Source organism: Sorex fumeus, unplaced genomic scaffold, assembly GCF_029834395.1.
Source record: "Sorex fumeus unplaced genomic scaffold, SorFum_2.1 ptg000026l, whole genome shotgun sequence".
Classification (NCBI taxonomy): Eukaryota; Metazoa; Chordata; class Mammalia; order Eulipotyphla; family Soricidae; genus Sorex; species Sorex fumeus.
The window spans coordinates 18,800,865-18,823,946 of NW_026606083.1; the positions used below are offsets into that span (position 1 = coordinate 18,800,865).

Below are 23,082 nucleotides of genomic sequence, written 5' to 3' on the forward strand. Positions count from 1 at the left end.
TCATTAATGTACCATCGCCAAGTAATGTATCTGCTCCCCATATGCCTAACTAAATATCTTAAGGAGCAATTTATTAACTGGGTAGAAGATTTTAGTGTAGCTTTTAAAATTTTCAATGTCAGCACTTCCAATAGTCAACGCTAGAAAAAGTTGAGTGACAAAATTAAGTAGCATTGAATTATAACCTAAAGTAGAAGATAAATTATTCATGAGTTTATACTGATACAAATAAATGCAGGATAAATAAGTAAGAAAGAAAAGACATTTCTGATGTACAAGAATTCCAAATGATGTATATCAGTGTTAACTGCCTTGAGGAGGCACGATATCATTTCCTACTCTTTTGCTGTGGGCTATACAGGATTACTTTTTCCTGGATACAGAGAGGAACACTAGAAGGGCCAGGAAAACAACTCAAATGGCAGAACATATGTCCAGCATGTACAAGTCCCTGAGTTCAATCCCTGGAACTGCACGATCCCCCAAGCACTGCCAGCTATGATCCAGTGGTCCTCACATATCATGGGTCTGAATACTTTTGGCTTCATGGACCACACTCTGCTAGGAATAGAGGTTGTAAACACTTGAATAGCAATATAAATTAATTTAACCTAATTAGTATTTATAGAACACTACAACAACAGTGAGAGCATACATTATTTTTCAAGTGCGTATAGAACATTTATGAAAATAGACATCTTCTGGGCAATAAAGCAAGCCTCAATAAATTTAAAAGAATTCCAATTACACGAAATATGTTATACCACAATAGAATTAAATGAAAAATCAATACTGCAAAGAACTCTGGAAATCATTAAATAGTTACAGAGTTAATAATGTACTTCTAAATAACCCATGAGTGGAAGAAGAATTCAAATGGAAAGTCAGAGTTGAAAATGAAAACAGCCTATAAAATACTTGAGACTGTTATTGAATGAGTTAGAAGGGAATTTATTGCGTGTAAATGCCTGTTAGAAAAGGAGAGCTCAAGTCAATGGCCTCTGGTTTTCTCTTTAGAATCTGAAAAAAGAAGAACAAACTAAAACCTGTTACTAGTAATAGGAATCTAATAGCTATCTTAGTAGAAATCAATGAAATAGAAAACAATGATAAAATAAAAAGATAAGCTAAATTGATACTAAAAACAATGGAAGTAAGGAAGTAATTTCTACCTTTTTAAGATAATCAATAGGAAAGACAAACTACTAGCCAGACTGATACATAAAAAGGGAGAGAACAACTTATCAATAGCAATATTAAAGATTATAACTCTATAGATCCTACACATAATAAGAGGGTGCTATGAATATTCTGGATGATTTAATTCTAATAAGTTACAGGACTTATTAGTATTTATTTAAAGACACAAACTCCCAAAGTTCACACACACATACACACACACACAGACCACGCACACACACACAACACCTAACCTCTCTCTGTACCTATTACAAAAACTGAAATGTGTTATTATAAAGCCAAGCTGGGATGTTTCACTGATGAATTTTACTAAAAATTAAAGGAAGTAATGATAGTAGTTGAAAGACACTGAGTGTTGCAAATGCTGTCAGGCATATGAGCACCAGAATTCATTCATCTCCTTCACTGCTGGTGGAATTCAGATTTTGGAGCTACTCTGAAAGACAACTGGGTGATTTCTTGGAAAACCACCATCAACTCAACCCTAAGACCCAGCAATAACTCCCTGGTTTTTTTCCTTAAGGAGTTGAAAATTTAAATCCACAGAGAAATCCCTTTGTTTTTTCAGTAACTTTGTTCCTAATTGCGAAAACCAGAAAACAAGCAGCTTGGCCTTCAGTAGGTAAATGTACAAACTAAGTATGGGCCATGCGTAACAGCTTTGTTCTGTGATTTTTTAATTTTTAGCACATTCTCAACAGGCTATATAAAAAGGTTAGTTATAAGGGCAATTCTGGGGACTATGTGAAGATTGAGTTTCCTTTGGAGGACCACTTTTCCAGAAGATGAACCTATAACTTGAAGTGCAAAATAATTTTGTGCAATAGCTGAGGCAAAAAGAGACTGACCTTATTATAGTCTCAAGTTTGTTTTAAAAGGGAAACAGAAATATTCATAGCCCAGTGAAATGGAAAAGCTGAAATGAGTCAGACCCTCAACATTTATTCCAGGCCTTGAAAGATGATAACCCACTCAGCAGGGAGGAATAGATTGCTTCTGACCTTCCTTGCTCCACTACTGAGGATCCCCAATGACCTCTGGATCCCCTCAGTGAGTGTACCCCCACACTGGCTGCAGGCCTGCCTATCTTGAATGCGATAGAGGGGCTCTAATGCCACTGGTTGTAAAGTGAGCCGCCTCTTCCCCCCACTCCATCACACACTTGAAAGTGCAGTGTGGGGGAGATGATGTACTTCATTGATTTTTACAACAACTCATACAATTGTACAATCTATCATACCACTGCCTGACTGGTACCATGTGAGCACAGGAATTAGGATAGAACAGAGCAAAAAGACCATCTCTCTTTGTTGGGGGTAGAGGTGGGATGAGTGGGGGGGTTAAAGTATATGGAATAAGAAGTGGTTAGGTGGCAGGAAGAAAACGAGCAGGACAAACAGAGACAAGGAAGACTTGGGTATCCTGTTAACATGGGTAGGGTGCTCAGAAGTACAGTGTGAACCAAGAATTGGATGACAAGAGGAAGCCAGTTTTGTCAACATTGGCAGAAAACTGTGTCCTAAAGTTTATTCATGGGAAGCAAAGAGGAATCCACAGGCAGATGACCACTAGAAAATCACAATGACCCAAAGAAATGGATGCCCATGGATGATTTCATTCTTTACTTACTTATTTAGTGGACTACATCCCTTGATGCTCAGAGATTACGCTGGCTATGATTGGGGCCACTCCCGCACAGTGCTGAGGGGACCATATGTGGCATAGGGGATCAAACTGAAGTTGGCTGTATGCAAGGCAAATACCTTAACCCCTGTATTCCCCTCTGGCCCCCTTGTATAATTTTATTTTACCTGTGTCAGGTGAGGAAAATAAAGCAACCCTCCTTGAACTTGGAGCTGTGGAACCCTTAAGTAAACTGCTTACCCATGAAGACAAAATTGTCCGAAGAAATACTACCATGATATTTGGAATTATGGCTTCTAATAGTAAGTATAAACTTGAAAAAAAATCAAATAATCTCATATAATGCATCATCTTTCCTTTAGATTTTATTTTAAAGGATTTGTTCTATTTGAAATAACTTTAAGGAAAATTTAAGTATAATGCAATGATGTCTGGTTTTGTATTTTAAGGGATTTTTTTTAATATAAAAATGTACGTAAACTGATCCACACAAAAACACTTAAAACTGGTAATGTTATATGTTCCAGTATTACAAATTGGGAGAGCAATTATTGTTTCTTAAAAAAGTTTATTTTTGTAGTATATAAAAAAAAGTTTATTTTGTAGTATATGTAGTATATTTTGTAGTTTATTTTGTAGTATATTTAGTGTATAATTTCTCTGCTATATGTGTAACTTCTACTTCATATGTATTTTTATATAAAATAATTATTATATTTATTTATAAATTATTATAAAATAATTCCCAGAATAAAGAGCTTTGACATTTTTATAGTTTTGAAGCTACAAGCCACATTTTGCCAAAATAAATTCAGACATATTTATTGGATCTGTTGCTGCATGAATATTTTGTATAGGTAGTATATAAAAAGGGAATATATATATAAGTAATATATAGAAGGGAAATTATTAGTTAAAATTTGCTCTTATGGTCAGTAGAATACCGATTTGATCATAACCAGACCAATTAAGGCACTCTCCTTTATTATGGGTCTGTGTATATGTGGAGGCATGTGGGGATATGTGTGTATGCATTTATGTTGTATAGATATGGTGTGTGTGTATATGTATATATGTATTACATATATATAGTTCCATATATGGGGTGTGTGGTGTTTATGATGTGTGGTATTTGTGTGGTGTTGTATTGAGTATGTGTGTATGGTTTGTGTATGCATATTTGTGACATGAATGGGGTATACATGTGGTGTGAGAGTAGTGCTATATGTGTGACGTGTGAATGTGTGTGTGTGTGTGGTGGGAGTTGGGGAGTTGTAGATCGGATCCCTTGGTGCTGTTACTCCCTTTCCATCCACAACAACTGAGGCACAGAGGATCCCCAAAGAGAACAATCAATGTTCTCTCTCTCTCTCTCTCTTTCTCTCTCTCTCTCTCTCATACACACACACACACACACACACACACACACACACCACACACCCCTCTACCCCACACATGCCCCTATTTGCATGCATTCACAGAATCTGAGAACCAAATGTGCTTTGTTTGAAGTGCCTCTTGGGCAAGTTTTCATTTTATTATTTATTTGAGGGGGCAGGAGGTGGGATCCACAGTCAGCAGTGCTCAGGGGATATTCCTGGGTCTCTGTTCAGGAGTGATCCCTCGAAGTGCTGGGGTGCCAGGGATCAAACTGGCAATCTGTGTGCAAGGCAAGTGCCTTACCTGCTGTACTACCTTTCCAGCTCCAAGCCCTCATTTCAGATACAGTAAAGAGCCCTCCCAGGATTCTGTTCCTTGCTCAAAGTCCTGCCAGGTGGTGAGTGAGAGGAATTGATGCAGGCTGGGGTTAGCACTTTCCTCTCAAGGTCACAGTGAATGGTGACATCCTAAATGTTCAAAGTCCAGTTCTTTCTCTGATTCTGGGAGGAGGCTGTGTCACATTTGTAAAGGAGAGATACAATTTATTATATCAACTTGTTTCTTCTAACTTAATGTCTAGGTTACCTAGAACCTTTTCTTGCTTACTTTTGTTCTGAATTTTTATTATTTTATTTGGTAAATATTTGCATATAAGTATCAATTAAGCAAATATTATTCTTATTTCCCAATACATGAGGGGTTTATAACATGTGAATGTCTCTAAATGGTTTACAAAATTTTTCTGAGCGGGGCTTAATGTAAAGATTCATGAGTTTCTAAAATAGCCTGTGGTTCCCAAATATGAAGAATCACTCTTGCAAGGGCCAAGGATGTGGCTCGGTGGCAAAGTCCTTATCTGACATAGTAAGGTCCTGAGTTCAAGCCCTGGCACTGCAAGAGGGAAAAGAATAAGAAGAAAGGAAGATGCCACTTTTGGGAATATATCCTGGAAAGGCAAAAGAGTATAGTTGAAATGACATCTGCACTTGTTGTTCATTGCCGCACTGTTTACAATAGCCAAAATCTGGAAAAAGCCTGAGTGCCCAAGAACAGATGACTGGTTAAAGATGCTTTGGTATATCTACACAATGGAGTACTATGCATCTGTTAAACAAGATGAAGTCATGAAATTTGCATATAAATGGATCAACATGGAAGGTATCATGTTAAGTGAAATGAGTCAGAAAGAGAGGGACAGACATAGAAAGATTGCACTCATCTGTATCTATCTATCTATCTATCTATCTATCTATCTATCTATCTATCTATCTATCTATAGTAACAGAATGGGAGACTGACACCCAAGAATAGTAGCGATAAGGACCAAGAGGTTTACTCCACGGCTTGGAAGCCAGCCTAAAATGTTGGGGGAAAAGGCAGCTCAGATAGAGAAGGGAACACCAAGTAAAGGGTATTTGGAGAACCAGCTTGGGTTGGGAGATGCGAGCCAAATGTAGACTATAGATCAAACACAATGGCCACTCAGTGCCTCTAGTGCAAACTACAACACCCCAAAGGAAAGATAGAACAAAAGGGATTGCCCTGCCTCAGTGGCAGGGTGGGGTGGGGGATTGGGTGGGGGTGAGGGGATGGATACTGGGATCATTGGTGGTGGAGAATGGGCACTGGTAGAAGGATGGGTACTTGACGATTGTATGACTAAAACGTAAGCATGAAAGTTTGTAAGTCTGTAACTGTACCCCACGGTGATTCACTAATTAAAAAAAAGTCAATGTTCAAGCACAGTTTAAGTTAAACAATAATCTTTTATGCAATTTTGCAAAATATAAAAGGGACACTTTGTTTTTTTTTTTTTTTCTCTTCTTATATTTATTTATTGAATCACTGTGGGAAAAGTTACAAAGCTTTCAGGTTTAAGTCTTGCTCATACAATGATCAAACACCTTTCCCTTCACCAGTACTCATCTTTCACCACCAAGAACCCCAATATACCCCCCTCCCACCCCTCCCAATGCCTGTGAGGCAGATGATTTCTACTTAACTTTTCTCTACACTGATTAACATTCCGGGAACTGGTTTTTATAGTCTCTGAGTCTTGGCCGTTGATGGGATTACACGGCGCCAGGGGGCCAGTTGGTGGGTGTGACCCCTGCCTACTGGAATTTGGAGGATCTGGGTGGAGGATGCTCGACCCCAGTCCGAGTAGGCTTGGAGATCTCGGCCCCGGAACCCGCGTGGCTTTGTCCCTCTGCCAGTACCTTCATGTGTGCAGAGAGTGGTCTCAGCGTGGTGGTGGCTGGTCCTGGAGGTCTTCGGCTGTCGGAGCCCTGGTCGGGGCGGGGAGGAAACTCAACCCGCTCCCCTCCAAGGGGCCCCGGCGAGGACAGCGAGGCGCGGGGGCAGGAGACTGTTGCAGCCGCGTGACATCTTATTATGACATCTTATTATGACATCTTATTATCTCATTCCTTCTTTGGACAAACTGGCAGGCTACCAAATGTAGCCTGCCCACATGGCAGAGTCTGGCAAACTCCCCGTGGCATACTCAATATGCTAAATACCAGTAACAATAATGGGTCTCATTCTCCTAAAGAGCCTTGAATATAGTCTCAGGACTAGGATGAAGGAGACGTTACTGGGGCCTGCTTGAGGCAATCGACGAATAACAGGATGGTCGTGATTCGTGATTCGTGATTAACATTCATTATTTTGCCAAAAGATGCACCATTATTGTTTAGAATTCCCCCCCCCCCCCCCCAACAATCAGAATTGCTGAAAAGACATTGTGACATACTTTGTTTTCTACAGCTGGTTATGAGAGTCATATAATGATTTTGGATTTCTGCAAAGAGCCAGATAATTACAAGATTGGTTTCTGTGTGTCTGGTGTTATGGCACTGCCACCCGAGAGCCACTCGTGACCTTGGTAGGTTATGAAGGACGGGCCAGTACTGCCCCCCTTCCCATGAGACTGCAGTTGCCCTGTCACCGCCGGTTCATACCTGGCTTTCCAATAAGCTCTGAGGTGGTGGCCACCTTGCTGCCAGGGGAGGAAAAGGCGGACAGGAGCAACACCCTTTCCCTCCCAGGGATGCATGGCACCGTAGTTTAACGCATGGTTCATACACTTTTCTGCCGCAAGCTGCCGGGCTCTGGATTAAGTCCTTTTGCCTCTGGAGCAATGACCGTGCCAGAGAGCCACTCGTGGGAGGCAGCTCGTGACCTCGGTCGGGCATGAAGGACGAGCCAGTACCGCCCCCCTTCTGAAAGGGACACTTTAAATATGTGTCATAAATATCTATACAGATGTGATGTGCAAAAAAATGGATGATTAAACATTATATGAGTTTAAAATAAAAAAGAAAGGAAGAATGAAGAAAATATTTACTATTAAATTTGGATGCTAAAGGGCTTTCTGAATCACCCCAGCCAGCACCAGACTGGGCTATTAGCAGTACCAGGAACAGACCACATGTCTTGGCAAACGGGAGGGCTTTTCTGTGCCTTCACCATCTTCACCAAGTCCTTGGATCTCAAACCCGAAGAATGAACTTCAAGAGCTTTCTTTGAATTCCATGAATTGGGTGCTAGAAAAAAATCAAACCATTATTGAATGAGTGGATTTTCTCTTTGATCTTTCAGATGACAGAGATAAAATACTGGCTTCCTCACGTGCTTGGAAAATTTCTTTCTGTTAAGGGAGCCAACATATGAGGTCCATAGAGGGAGTATAGCAGGTACATCACTTGTGTGTCTTGCATGCAGTGAACCCAGGTTCTATCCCTGGAGCTACATATTGTCCCCAGGACCCCCCTTTTCTCCACCTCAGAAGTGATCCCTAAATGCAGAGCTAGGAGTAAGCCCTGAGCACAGTTGGATGTGATCCATAAACCCAAAGGAAAAAGGAAAAAAGGAGCCAACATGGTAACAAAAATGATTCAAACTTTGATTCCTGCTCCAGGAAAGTTGGTATTAAAAAATTAGATAAAGAGCCAGAGAGAGTGTATAGGAGGTAAGGTACTGTCCTTTAAGCTTAAGGTGAAGTTGCTGTGGTCACAATGCTGGTTTGAATTGCTGGTATCACATATTGTCCACCTCTCCCTCCTCCCCCTCAAAACCAAAACATCATCATCAATTACCCTCTTCCTCCTCATCACTATCTAAGTAAAAGTTACGTTTCTGATGCAAGGGACACAAATGTATTGCTGCAGGCACATGGCTGAATCATCAACTTCAGGCAGGCTTCCTAGAACAAATGTTTCTGCCGACATTCGTATCTTCATCTGGTTCTTGAAGACTTAGAGCTAGCACTGTATTCACAATGGGTCACCCTTGTGGGAAAAAAAAAAGGAAAAGTCAAGTGGCATTTAAAAGGAAATTTTTAATAAAAATTGCAATGAGCATCAACCTTCTCTTTGACAGTTGTGTACCAATTCTTGGTTCTTTCTTCTTTAAATTTTATTACTTTGCCTTTAGCCAGAGTGATTGAACTCTGTACCAAGTCGGACTCACTCGTGACATTTAAGTTCTTTTTTTAAAAGCCTTTAAAAAAAAAGTGGAAGTGGTACTGCTGTCTTGAGTGCAATTTGTATTTGGTTTGGTAAAGTCCCCTGACAGAGGTTTGTTAAATCAAGTCCACTAAAGAGAATTCATCAGTATTGTTGGGAGAAAAGTAAGCTTTCAAAACTGAGTCTTACAATGCTTCTGCCCATCTGAAGAGTTTGCCTTCCCAAGAAATGTTTGATGGAAAAGAGTATGTGTTGTTTTGAATAAATTATATGGTCATTATTATAAAATCAAAGAATTGTGGTTAAGAATGCAATAAAAACAGGTGAAGCTGCATGCTTTGGAGACAGCCGGTTTAGCTTTAATCCCCGCACCACATGGTGCCCTGAGCATCGCAGGTCCAGCCATGGTGGTCTCCACGAATCACTGGGCATGGCCCTGAAGCACTGCCATTGTGGCCCAGGGTGTCACCAGCTCTGCAGGACTTAAGCAGTATGTCCTAGGGCTTTCCCATTGAACTGTGACAACAGCCAGGGGAAGACTCGGGCCTCTGGGTACCGCTTTGGAGACCAATAAAACAGCCTCAGAGTTCAACACAGTCCACCAGGAAAGGAAGGAGCTGCAAGCCGAGCAGCAACTACCTAGGATTGTAGGTATCACACTGTTCACTAGAACCACAAGTCAGTTTCCATTCATTTCTCTACATATCTGTGTGTTTTCTGCTGAGAAAGACGGGCTGAGGTCAATATTATGCTATGGAAGAGATGCAGCTTATCCTTGGTTTTTCTGATTTAACTTCAAGAAAAAGATTCTTTGAACAACCTGCTGAGTAAAAGCAGAATGACAAATTGGTGCTGAGCAATTTTTGCCACCAACTTACAAGAATCGGATCAACCATTGATTTATAAGAAAAGGCCCAAGTGAGAACATGAGAGGTAGTACAGAGGGTAGAGCACTTGCTTTGCTCATGACTGACCTAGGTTCAATTCCCAGCATCCCATACGGCTCTCCGAACACCGCCAAGAGTAATTCCTGAGTGCAGAGCTAAGAGTAACTGCTGAGCATTGCCAAGTTGCCCCCTCCCCTCAAAAAAATTAGAAAGAAAAGACCTGAGTCAATGGAACAGGTCTATTGTTGAACATCAGTGGCCATTTGGACTAAATTATATTCAGAATTTGTCACAGAGAAGCCTCTGTGAAAACTTTTTGCATGTCTGGGTAGACTAAGGCCAGTGTCATAAAAGAATGAAGCAGGAGGCAGAGGAACTGGGCTCATGGGAACAGTTGCCACAGTGAAATGAGAAGTCTCCAGAGCAGGGGCTCCTGGGCCTCATGGTCAGCACATGGAAGTGTTGACAGTATATGGAAGACTGTTTGGGATGTTGGGCGCAGGATGGACATGGAAATCCAACAACTCATGAATATTTTTGTGACGATGTTAAATAGATGTTGGTTGTGGGCTCCACAAAAGTAAGCCAGAGTGCTACACAGATGCACACATGTGACAAGAGAATCTCAACACATTCTTCCAGAGTTTGGACTCCTGGATATCATCAACATGTGTGAAAGGAGCGAGTATTAAGTCAAAACGACTCTGGCCTAAGTTATGAGATAAAAGGTTTTTTGTTTTGTTTTATTTTTTAATGAGAGTTGATTGCAAAGATGGTGTTCTCTACTCTGGGATGCTACCTTTGCCAGAAGTTTGATTAGTTTGTATTGTAAGTTTATTCATTTACATAGAGCAAGCTGTGGTTTTTCTGGCCCTGTTTTAGTCGTTTTGAACATGATGAGCTGAGAACCTACAGATTTTAACAGATTGAGGAACAGCCCCATCCCTGGATCCCATAGGAAAAGGTGTCCAATGAAAGCCAAGTACGTATATCCACTGCTGAATGAGGAAGAATTCATCAAGAGACCATCTGCTTCCGAGGCTGCAGAATAAACTTTTCCAAAACGCTGGTAATGGTAATCTTGGCTGACAGACAAAAAGGATTGACCAAGAAGGAAAATTTTAGAACTGAAGATGCAATTATGCTTTTTTTCTTAAAAAAAAAATAAGAAGAGGGGAGAGAAAAATTCATGGGGGCAGGGGGAGGAATTTAAGGATAGTTAAAAGAAGTAGAGACATGTATACATCTAACTTTCAAATGTTAATAAAAATGATAGAAAATGAACTTTAGAACGGCAATAATCTTAAAGTAATTTTGATATTCCCCATCATTAATTGGAAGATAAACAAGATGCATTAATCTAAAATAAAAATGTAACATAATTCTTACTTGTATTCTGTGCAAGTTTTTTCAAAATCAAACTAGGGGTCAAAGAGATAGTTCAGAAGGTAAGGTGCTTGCCTTGCTTGTGAGCAATATGGGCTTGGTGTTGGTCTGTCGTCCCATATGATCCCCTGAGAACTGCCAGGAGTGATCCCTGGGTACAGAGCCAGGAGTAAGCCCTGAACAACACTAGGTGTGACCCAACCTTTCCCACCCCCTCACCCCACCAAATCAAAATTTAAACATACCTACCCAACAAAACAAAGAAAGAATGATTATTGTATAATTAACTAGTGCAGGGTTCAGTAACTCGATCTGGCTGAGAGGTTCCTCATGTTGTAGAGCTCAGTTTAGTTCAGTGGTCAAGAAACATGCACTGGAGTCTGTTGGGTCAGGCAGGTGTGGGTGTGAAATCCTGGATCTATCACTTACTTTGTGAGCCTCAGTTTCCTTATTTGTATAATTGGATAATAGCACTTGCTTCAAAGATTCATTCAGCAGAAGCTGTTACTATAATTACTATTGTGTGACAAATACTAATATTCAGTGTCTTCTTTTACAGATGATGTTAAAAAATTGCTAAGGGAATTGGACATCATGAACTCTATCATTGCTCAGCTAGCTCCAGATGGTAACTTTACAGCCTTTACTTTCTTTACTTAATTACTTGGGACTTGGGGGACCATACCGTGTAATGTTTGTGGGCTACTCGCAGCTCAGTGCTGAGGCCCATGAGTGCTTGGAGAACCATGGGGTTCTGGAAATCGAACTGGGGCCAGCCACTTGCAAGGAAAATGCCTTGACACTTGCACTGTCTTTCTGGGCTCCATCCATTTCAAACATGAGACTGGTTGATTTTTTTCCAATTGATTTCATTACTTGTGGATTATCAGTTTATAGAAAATTTCAGTAGCTATTTGTCATTAAAATCTCTTAGGCCCAAGTGGACTCCAACCAATACAGAACTTGAATAGAGGATTAGTTCTTTAGGCATGCTTTTGAGCACGGGTTGAAGAAGATTTTGGCATACTTGTGTTATTTATTTTTGATATGCAGAAGAAATTGTTATCCATGAGTTCGCTAGTCTTTGCCTAGCAAACATGTCTGTCGAGTTTACGGGTAAAGTGCAAATATTTGAATGTGGTGGATTAGAGCCACTTATTCGACTCCTGAACAGCCCGGACCCGGACGTGAAGAAAAATTCCATTGAGTGCATTTACAACCTGGTCCAGGTAAGGACCCTTCTGGCGGCATTTTGGAATAAGCTAATTATAGAATTAATATTCCCTGGACTCTGCGCCAGGCTGTTTTCACTCAGGGAACCCCAGAGTGGGGTGGTGAGAGCCCTCTCCGCCCCAAGTGACCCAGCCCCAACAGCCGACCTCCACTACCCAACTGCTGCCATGCTCCAGGCCGCTTTCTGGACCTTTTAAGACCACGTGACTCATTATAAAACACTTCCTACCCATTTTACATAATTACCACACCATATTTGATGGGGTTCAGACAGTAGGCAACAAATCATAGAGAGAAATATACAAATATATGCCTCTCGGAGATCCCAGCAAGCTACTGAGAGTATCCCGCCCGCATGTGCAGAGCCTGGCAAGCTCATTCCCCTGACCCTGAAAGAACCTCCAATAATTGGGAAAAGACGAGTAAGAAGAGGTTGCTAAAATCTCAAGGCTGGGAGGAATAGAGATGTTACTGGCACCCACTTGAGTAAATTGAAGAAAAATGGGATGACAGTGTTATGATAACGACCATCCTGTTGTTCGTCGGTTGCCTCGAGCAGGCCCCAGGTTTTGTTTGAACAAAACAAAACCCCAGGCCCCTCCTTCGTCCTAGCCCTGAGAATTTTTAAAAAGTGCCATATTCAAGGCTCTTTCAGGGTTAGGATAATGAGACTCATCATTTTTATTGGTATTTGGCATATTGGGTACGCCACGGGGAGTTTGCCAGACTCTGCTGTGTGGGCAGGTTACATTCGGTAGCCTGCCAGTTTGTCCAAAGTAGGAATAAGGTAATAAGATGTCGCGCAGCCGCAAATGTGACCGCACACTTCCGGGAGCTGGGTTTTATAGTCTCTGGGTCTTGGCCGTTGATGGGATTACACAGCGCCAGGGGGCCAGTTGGTGGGTGTGACCCCTGCCTACTGGAATATGGAGGATCTGGGTGGAGGATGCTCAGTCCTGATCCAAGCAGGCTTGGAGATCTCAGCCCTGGGACCCGCATGCCTTTGTTCCTCTGCCAGTACCTTCATGCGTGTGGAGAGTGGTCTCAGCATGGTGGTGGCTAGTTCTGGAGGTCTTCGGCTGCCAGAGCCCTGATCAGGTCAGGAAGGGAAACTCAACCCGCTCCCCTCCAAGGGGCCCTGGCGAGGACAGCCGGGTGCGGGGGCAGGAGACAGTGATACAGTGACTAAAAAAGCGGGGGCTTTTAAAACTCACTGGCTTTCATTCATTTGTCAGTTCTAGGTAAATCTAGGAATTATAGTTAAGAGAAGAAATAATTCTATATAGGTGTGTATTTCCTCTTAACCCCTAAGAGTCCTTATTTCTCTCCCTATTTTTTTTTTATCAACTAGAAATGAAAAGATTTACTCTACTCCTCCTTGTAAAAGCTGGTTAATAGCAGGGCATTCATTTCTGTGTAACCATTCATTGGTCTGTGAAACCAAGTACCACAATCCAGGGGGTGAGGTCAAAGGACAGTAATTGATTCCCTTCTAGTCTTGAATGCTAGCAGTTTGCAAACAGGGAATCAGCAGGGATGAACCTTCTGAGACACAGTCGAGTCCCCTCTTGTCTCTTCAGGACCTCTGCTGAAGACTGCCCTCCCTCAGCATTTGGTCGGCAAAGCTACATCATTGCCATTTTTCCTTTTGTTTCCCCCTTCCCCTTAAAAAGACACCTATCTTTCAGGGCCAGAATTGAGAGCCTCCCATCTCCTCCGGGGCCCTAACTCCTGATACTCCACCATGACCTGGATTCCAAATAAGAAATGAAAGAAAATATCATTTTCAGGGAGATACAGTTATTAGCCTGCAATAAGAGAACAATGTGGTTACCGGACCTACAGAAATACGTGCATTTGGAAATAGCAAAACATTAAAATTTGGAGTACACAGATTAAAACTAAAACATGTAACCTAAAACTTGGTGGTTAGTGTGGCTGGAGAGATAGCTAATGGGCTGGAGTATGTACTTTGCATGTAGGAGGCCCTGGGTTTGATCCCCAGTTCTGCACAGTTATCTAGCAGCACTGGGAGTGACCTCAAAGCATTGCACTGGTAGGATTCCCTGAGCACTGTTGGACATGTGCCTACATAAACAAAAAATAAAACTTAAAAAGGATAAGTAAAAATTTTAAATGAAATATGTATCTGGGGAACCCAGGTCAGGGGGTTCTTATAGAGAGCAAGAGGAGGGGAGAAGGTAAAGGAAGAGAAGGGGACAGGTGAGGAAATGGTCTGGTGAAGAGTCACAAGGTGTGGAGTGGTCACACGGCCACCTCTGTCAGTCCTTTCAGGCAGAATATTCAAAGTGTTGGCTTCCTTAAATGTCAGTCATCTGAGCCAGTCCTGGGAAGCTCCAGGTTGAGGACTAGAGTAAAGGTTCTTTCTCAGCAGAAGATTCCCGTGCCCTATTTTAATACAATACCAGTTGTATTGTTCTTCATGCACTGCAACCGTTAACAAAGAGCAACCTGCAAGTGTGGTGGCTGGAGGAAACAGTGTTGAACTCAGTGAGATGATGCCTGGAGGATAGCTGGGCCAGCAGAGTCTTTTCTACCCTTCACGCTATTTTACATTGACCCCGCTTTGATTGAAAAGGTCATGATTGAATACAGTTGGGAGGCTTGGTACGCCTTGGCCTACCATTGCTCACTCCAACCAATCCCTGCCCCCACTACTCACGCAAAGTGACAGGGACACAGTGAAAAACCACTTGTCTAGATCCCAAAGAACCTCAGTGGTGAATGTTCTAAATAAAGGTCATATGTCAAAACTAAACCTGATGGAAACTCACATGCACCAGGCTTGCCAATGGATGACTGTGCATGTAAATATTTTCCGGCTAATCCATTTGAATGCAGATGGCAAGGAATTGGTGCCCTTGTTTCATTTTTATCACATTCTATTTGAAACAGAGTGGGAAAAGAATTGTATTATTCATAGATCTTATTGCCATATTTCTCAGCAGAGGAATTTGCTGCATACAAAAACAAAACCTGCCAAAGTCCATAGTTCATGTCTGTTTTGTGTCATTGACAATGTTTGCATAGTTTAAAATGGATATTTTCATATTGTCTATTGAGGATTTGCCTATTTTTTTGGTTTGTGAGTTAGTGAAGGGAATATAAGGTAAAAGATGAATATAGGGTAAAAGGAAATATAGGGTAAGTATAGGTATAGGTATAGGGAATATAGGTAAGTTACAACTTAGAGTGCTCTCTTTTAGAAAAGAGGATATTTTGCTATTTAATTGTTTGTATTTCATGGCAGGATTTTCAGTGTCGAACTGCACTTCAAGAACTAAATGCAATTCCTCCTATATTAGAGCTCTTGAAGTCAGAATATCCAGTTATTCAATTGTTGGCTCTCAAAACCTTAAGTCTTATTTCACATGATAAAGAGATACGAACAATGCTAAGAGATAATCAAGGAGTAGACCAGCTTAATAAGATCCTAGAAACAAAGGTACTGTAAAATTTATTCAATTCTTTATGAAGAAATACCACTCTCCTAAAGTGTGAATTGCCTTAAATAAAGTTGTGTTATATTTAAGCATGATGCTCTAAATATAATGAACTAATTGGCTTATTTGGAGTGCAATTTATCTGCATAGTTAAGTAAGGCTAATGATAGAGGTCAATGAAAAATATTTTTTAATCTTCTGAAAGTTTCCTTCAAAAGTTAAAAATAGGCCCAGGGGCCTAGAGCAATAGCACAGTAGATAGGGCATTTGCCTTGCATCCGGGTTCGATTTCCAGCATCCCATATGGTCCCCTGAGCACCGCCAGGAGTGATTCCTGAGTGCAGAGCTAGAAGTAACCCCTGTGCATCACCAGGTGTGACCCAAAAGAAAAAAATAGGCCTAGGGATGTGCCTCAGAGGTAGAGCACATATAATATATGTGAAACCCTAGGTTAAAATCCTAGTACCACATAACACATTTTTAAAAAAAATAGTTTAAAATGGAGTTCTGGGAGTAGTGCAATGGTTTGGTGCATGCCTGGCACATGATAGACCCAGATCTTCATCTTCGGCCCTATATGGCCTCTAAAGCATTACTGAGTGTGGCCTGGTGGGTACCTAAGTACCTTAGAGGTACCCAGCATCACAGGGCCCAAGCAAATACCAAATCCTCAGGTCCTAGAACTGAACTAGGTAGTTGGTCTAGTATTGTGGGGAATTATTGCATATTATTTACCAAAGCCAAAATATGGAAACAGCTCTGTAACTGATGGATGAATAAAGAAATTAATAAAAGAATAAACGAATAAAGAAAACGTGGTGTATCTGTGCACACACACACACACATACACACAGACACACACATAGGAATATTATTCAGCCACAAGAAAGGACATTCTTTCATTGCAACAATTTGGGGGCCCTTGAGGGTCTTATGCTAAGGAAAATAAGCTAGCTAGAGGAAGGCGAATACCTATGAACCTCACTTACATGTGTGATAAATGATTAGGATATGTGATGTTACTGTGATAAACAGAATAGTTTCCTTGGGTCTCTATCACAACAAAATCAATTACACTGTTATCTGCATGCATCCCCTCTTAGCCAAATTTGAACTGTGTAAATTTCTTTAGAATAGTTTTCTAAAGTTGTGTTTGCTTTTATTATTAGGAATGGAATGATCTTCACATAGAGGCACTTGCAGTGGTGGCCAATTGCCTCGAAGACACAGAAACTATGGCATTGATCCATCAGTCAGGTGGTCTGAAGAAGCTACTAACATTTGCAGAAAACTCTACAATTCCTGAAATTCAGAAGAACGCAGCAAAAGCAATCACTAAAGCCGCTAATGATGGTATTTTTCATTTATATAAACCAAATATTCATATTGCCCTTATGTTTTTATTGTGGTTTAATATTAACATTAAAATATTTGCTTTTAAGGACCATTTCAGAATTGTGTTCTGTTTATTACTTAAAGCCAAAATCCATCTCATGAAAATGGGTTAGAGATTGCTTGGTCAAACCTAAAATGAACTCTAAATGATTTAATTTTTGAAAGACAATTTATTCCTAAATTAAGTTCTAAACCCTTTGGTCTTGGAATTATAAAGAAGGTAGGCAGCTTTTGTGATCCTGAAAATATTTCAATAAATACACATTTGGAATATGATATCTGTACAATAATTTCAAGTTTCAGCTGGAGTCTAGCAGTGCTTGTTACAGAGCTGAGAAAAATAATATGCTTATACTATATACATAATACAATTTTCACTTCACTGGCAAGCTGTGTTGACATAAATCTGTAAGAGATTAATTATGTCACAAGTACTGAAAATAAAATTATAGTTTTAATTTATGTATATTTGGGGTATTTTGTTTAATAAATGGCATGATTTTATTTTCCCTCTTCCATATAGCTCCTCTTATAAATGATGACAACTTTGACTAGTTTAATGATTTATATTCTAAATATATAGACTTACATCTGTGTATATGTCTACATGTATATGATAGGAAACACTCCCTTTTCAACCTATACTGGATTCCCTCTAGGCAAAGTTTTAATTCAGGAAGCCATATTTCACTGTCCAGAGAATACAGAGTACCTTGTGAATTACAGTATAAATGCAAGGATAGCTTATGAAATGAGCTGTTTGGTCCTTTTCAAGACTGATCAGTTCTGTTTTCCATCAACCTCAGGCCTTTTTAGCTCTCTCAAAAGAGAGAGAGCCAAGGGAAACATGAACAGGTTCAAATCTAAAGTTTTTTTCATCTTTAGTCTAGGATAGCTGTACCATGTGGAGATCGTTCCACCCTTTTGGGGCAGTGAATTTCCAGGCTTTCTTACCCTCATCTGACCCGGTGGTAGAAAGGACCCTGGATTAAGTTTCCAGTCTTCCGATGTGTTACTGATTTCACTACACTTGCTGAGTTATAGCTTCGTGGACTAAGCTATTGAGTCATTTATTATTTATGGAGCCTCCCTCCCATAAGCCAGCAAGGAAAGAGGCAATCATAATGTAATGTTAACTGGTTCCATGACAGAAGAACAGAAGAACAAGCCCTCTTGGAGGGCCACCTACGGCAGATTTAGAGAAGATAAGTCTTCCTGGAATAGGTGATTGATAATTTAAGACCTAGAGGACATCATAGAGATTGGAAGCCCCTGATGAGATCAGGGAAGATCAGCATTGTTCTTTGGAGAAGAAAGTGTGTTTAAATACTAGAGGAGGAAAAGAATATGGAATTTTGCAGAACTAAAGCGATATCACAGTGGTAGGGCATTTGCCTTGCGTGCAGCCAGCCCGGCCGAGCCGGGTTCGATTCCTCCACTCCTCTCTGAGAGCCCGGCAAGCTACCGAGAGTATCTCATCCGCACGGCAAAGCCTGACAAGCTACCCGTGACATATTCAATATGTCAAACACAGTAACAACAAGTCTCCAAAAATTGGAGATGTTACTAGGCCAGCTCGAGCAAATCGATGAACAACAGAAGGACATTGTTTGTTGTTGTTTTTGTTTTAAATGCTTTCAGGAATAACTCTGTGAGTAGAAGGCAGCAAAAAACTTAAATTGAGCTATAAAAGTAATGATGTACAAATGGTAATCTACATTATCTACCAAGTTGAGGACGTCAGGCTTTATTTTGGTAGCAACAAAGACTCATGGAAATGACTTAGTGACCACTGCAAGTTTTCCCCTTTTAAAGAAAGAGCACTCTTTGCAAAGTAAAGAAACTGGAAAGCGACAGGACCAGAAACAGAGACAAGGAAGAGAGAGCTTGGCTGCAGTATCTAGGTGAGAAGGTGTCCTGAAATAGGACATAGTGCTCAAAACGGACTCCCAGGTAGTTTCAAGGAAAACCACCAGCACAAGACTTGTGAAGGGCTAACATTCTTTGTGTGTGTGTGTGTGTGTGTGTGTGTATTATTATTTTTTATTATTAGTGAAACACCATGAGGTACAGTTGTAGACTTACACATTTTTGTGTTTGGGTTTCAATTATACAATGATCAAGTACCCATCCCTCCACCAGTGCCCATTCTCTACCACCAATGAACCCAGTAGCCCTCCCACCCCCCAACCCCCCTCCACCCCATCCCACCTCTATGGCAAGGCAGTCTCTTTTGCTCTCTATTTCCTTTAGGGTGTTGTGGTTTGCTATAGAGGTATTAAGTGGCCATCATGTTCGGTCTATAGTCTATTTTCAGCAAACATCTCACATCCCAAGCGAGTCCTCCAAACACCCTTTACTTGGTGTTCCCTTCTCTATCTGAGTGGCATTTTCTCCCAGCACATTTTCCTCCTGGCTTCCAAGCCATGGAGCAGACCTCCTGGTACTTATCTCAACTATTCTTGGATGTTTGTCTCTCATTCTGTTACTTTATATTCCCCAGATGAGTGCAGTCTTTATATGTCTGTCCCTTTCTTTCTGATTCATTTCACTTAGCATAATACTTTCCATGTAGAACCACTTGTTTGCAAATTTTATGACTTCATCCTTTCTAACTGTTGCATAGTATTCCATTGTGTAGATGTAACTAAGTTTCTTTAACCAGTCATCTGTTCTCGGGCACTCAGGTATTTTCCAGATTCTGGCTCTTGTGAACAGTGCAGCAATGAACATACAAGAGCAGATATCATTTCGACTATACTTTTTTGCCTCTCCGGGATATATTCCCAGGCGTGGTATTGCTGGGTCAAATGGGAGCTCAATTTCTAATTTTTTGAGAATCTCCATACTGTTTTCCAAGAGGGCTGAACCAGTTGGCATTCCCACCAGCAGTGAAGGAGGGTCCCTTTCTCGCCACATCCACGCCAACACCGGTTGCTTTTGTTCTTTCAGAATTGGGCCAGTCTCTGTGGTGTGAGATGATATCTCATTGTTGTTTCAATCTGCATCTCCCTGATGATTAATGATGTAGAGCATTTTCTCATGTGCCTTTTAGCCATTCGGATTTCTTCTTTGAGAAAGTTTCTGTTCATTTCGTCGGCCCATTTTTGATGGGGTTTGATGTTTTCTTCTTGTGGAGTTCAACCAGTGCTTTGTATATCCTTGATATCAACCCCTTATCGCATGGGTCACTGTCACTGTCCTCCCGTTGTTTATCGATTTGCTCGAGCAGGCCCAGTAACGTCTCCATTGTGAGACTTTGTTGTTACTGTGTTTGGCATATCGAATACGTCACGGGTAGCTTGCCAGGCTTTGCCGTGCGGGTGAGATACTCTCGGTACCTTGCCGGGCTCTCCGAGAGGGGTGGAGGAATCGAACTCGGGTCGGCCATGGTGGCCACTTGCAAGGCAAATGCCCTACCCACTGTGCTATCACTCCAGCCCTATATTGGGTGAATATCCTTTCCCATTCTGTAGATTGTCTTTGTATTCTGGTCACTGTTTCTTTTGAGGTGCACAAACTTCTTAGTTTAATATAGTTCCATTTGTTTATCTGTTTCCACTTGTTTGGTCAGTGGCATGTCATCTTTGAAGAAACCGTTAGCCTCAATATCGTGGAGGGTTTTGCTGATCTTGTCTTCAATGTACCTTATGGATTCTGGTCTGATGTTGAGGTCTTTAATCCATTTTGATCTGACTTTTGTGCATGGTGTTAAGTTGAGGTCTAAGCCCATTTTTTTTTCATGTGGTTGTCCAATTATGCCAGCACCATTTGTTAAAAAGGCTTTCCTTGCTCCACTTCACATTTCTTGCTCCCTTATCAAAGATTAGATGTTCATACATTTGGAGTTGTGTGTAGGGATATTCCACCTTGTTCCATTGGTCTGTGGTTCTGCCTTTGTTCCAGTACTATGCTGTTTTAATTGTTACCGCTTTGTAGTAGAATTTGAGGTTGGGGAGGGTGATGCCTCCCATTTGTGAGCATTTGTTATTCCAAATGAATTTTAGGAGTGCTTGATCCATTTCTTTGAAGAATTTCATGGGTATCCTTATAAGGATCATATTGAATCTGTATAGTGCCTTGGGGAGTACTGCCATTTTGACAATGTTAATTCTTCCTATCCATGAGCAGGGGATATGTTGCCATTTCCTCATATCCTCTTTTATTTCATGGAGTAGCATTTTGTAATTTGCTTTGTAGAGTTCCTTTACCTCCTTAGTTAGGTTGATTCTGAGGTACTTAATTTTCTGGGGCACAACTGTGAACGGGATTGCTTTTTTCATGTCTCTTTCTTCTATCTCATTATTTGCGTATAGGAAGGCCATGGATTTTTGGGTATTGATTTTATAGCCTGCGACTTTATTGTTCAAGTCTATTGTTTCTAGGAGATTCTTGGTAGAAGCTTTAGGATTCTCTATATATAGTATCATATCATTTGTGAATAATGATAGCTTGATTTCTTCCTTCCCTATCTGGTTGCCCTTAATATCTTTTTCTTGCCTAACTACTATTGCAATTACTTCCAGTACTATATTGAACAGAAATGGCAAGAGTAGGCATCCTAGTCTTATCCCTGATCATAGAGGGAAGGCCCTTAGTTTTTCCCCATTGAGGATAATGCTTGCCATAGGTTTGTCATAGATGGCTTTGAGTATCTTGAGGAAAGTTCCTTCTAAGCCCATTTTGGTGAGAGTTTTCATCATAAACGGGTGTTAGATCTTGTCAAATGCTTTCTATGCATCTATTAATATGATAATATGGTTTTTATCTTTACTTTTGTTGATATGATGGGTTATGTTGATTGATTTCCAAATGTTAAACCATCCTTGCATCCCCAGGATGAATACCACTTAATCTTGGTGTATGATTTTTTTGATGAGTTGTTGGATTCTATTTGCAAATATTTTGTTGAGGATCTTCGCATCCATGTTCATCAGAGATATTAGCCTATAATTTTCTTTGTTGGTAATGTCTTTGTTTGATTTTGGTATTAGAGAGATATGTGCCTCATAGAAACTGTTTGGGAGAGTTCCTTTTTTTCCCCAATTTCCTGGAAAAGCTTGAGGAGAACTGGCAACAGGTCTTCTTTAAATGTTTGGAAGAATTCGCTAGTGAATCCATTTGGGCCTGGGCTTCTGTTTTTGGGAAGACTTTTGATTACACCTTTGATTTCCTTGATATGAATGGGTCTATTAAGGTATTCCAAGTCTTCTTGGCTCAGTCTTGGGAGATTGTAGGAATCCAGGAATTTATCCATTTCTTCTAGGTTCTCTTGTTTTGTAGCATACAGACTCTCAAAGTTGTCACTGATCATCTTTTGAATTTCATTGGTTTCTGTTGTGATGTCCCCTTTTTCATTTCTTATTTGGTTTATTAGGGTTTTCTCTCTCTTTCTTTGTGAGTCTTGCTAGTGGTTTATCAATCTTGTTTATTTTCTTAAAGAACCAGCTCTTGGTTTCAAACCTCTTAGATTGTTTTTTGGGTTTCCAAGTCATTAATTTCTGCTCTAAGTTTTAGTATTTCTTCCCTTCGGCCGGGCTTGGGTTCCTTTTGTTGGTCTTTTTCTAAGATCTTGAGCTGTGAAGTCAAGTTATTTATGTAGGGAAGGCCCAACATTCTTGAACACCTGGGGTGGGGAAGAAGATGCCGATATTAAGGACGAGGTCAGGGATCTAGCTAAGAAAGCTGGATGCCTTCTCAGAAATGAGGGATACAAGAAGAGGGGCAGGTGTTGAGTTAAGGAATTGAGTTTCTTTATTTAAAAATATCATTAAAAAAACTCAATACTGGGGCTGGAGAGATAGCACAGCAGGTAGGGCATTTGCCTTGCACGTGGCCAACCTGGGTTCGATTTCCAGCATTCCATATGGTCCCCTGAGCACCGCCAGAAGTAACTCCTGAGTGCAGAGCCAGGAGTAACACCCGTGCATCGCGGGGTGTGACCCTAAAAGCAAAAAAAATCAATATTTATCAAACTTATCATTATACTATTTCATTGACATGAGTATATTGATATGTAATTTC

The 23,082-nt window shown here is 40.7% G+C and overlaps 1 protein-coding gene across 1 annotated transcript in view; it reads left to right on the forward strand.

Annotated features, from left to right (window-relative positions):
• The window catches only part of ARMC3 (armadillo repeat containing 3), a 94,287-nt gene that overhangs the window by 14,433 nt on the left and 56,772 nt on the right, over window positions 1-23,082 (forward strand). The window contains exons 3-7 of the mRNA XM_056114666.1: window positions 3,021-3,146; window positions 11,526-11,594; window positions 12,020-12,195; window positions 15,471-15,665; window positions 16,833-17,016. Coding sequence (XP_055970641.1) covers window positions 3,021-3,146; window positions 11,526-11,594; window positions 12,020-12,195; window positions 15,471-15,665; window positions 16,833-17,016 — 750 coding nt within the window. The remainder of the gene's footprint in view (window positions 1-3,020; window positions 3,147-11,525; window positions 11,595-12,019; window positions 12,196-15,470; window positions 15,666-16,832; window positions 17,017-23,082) is intronic.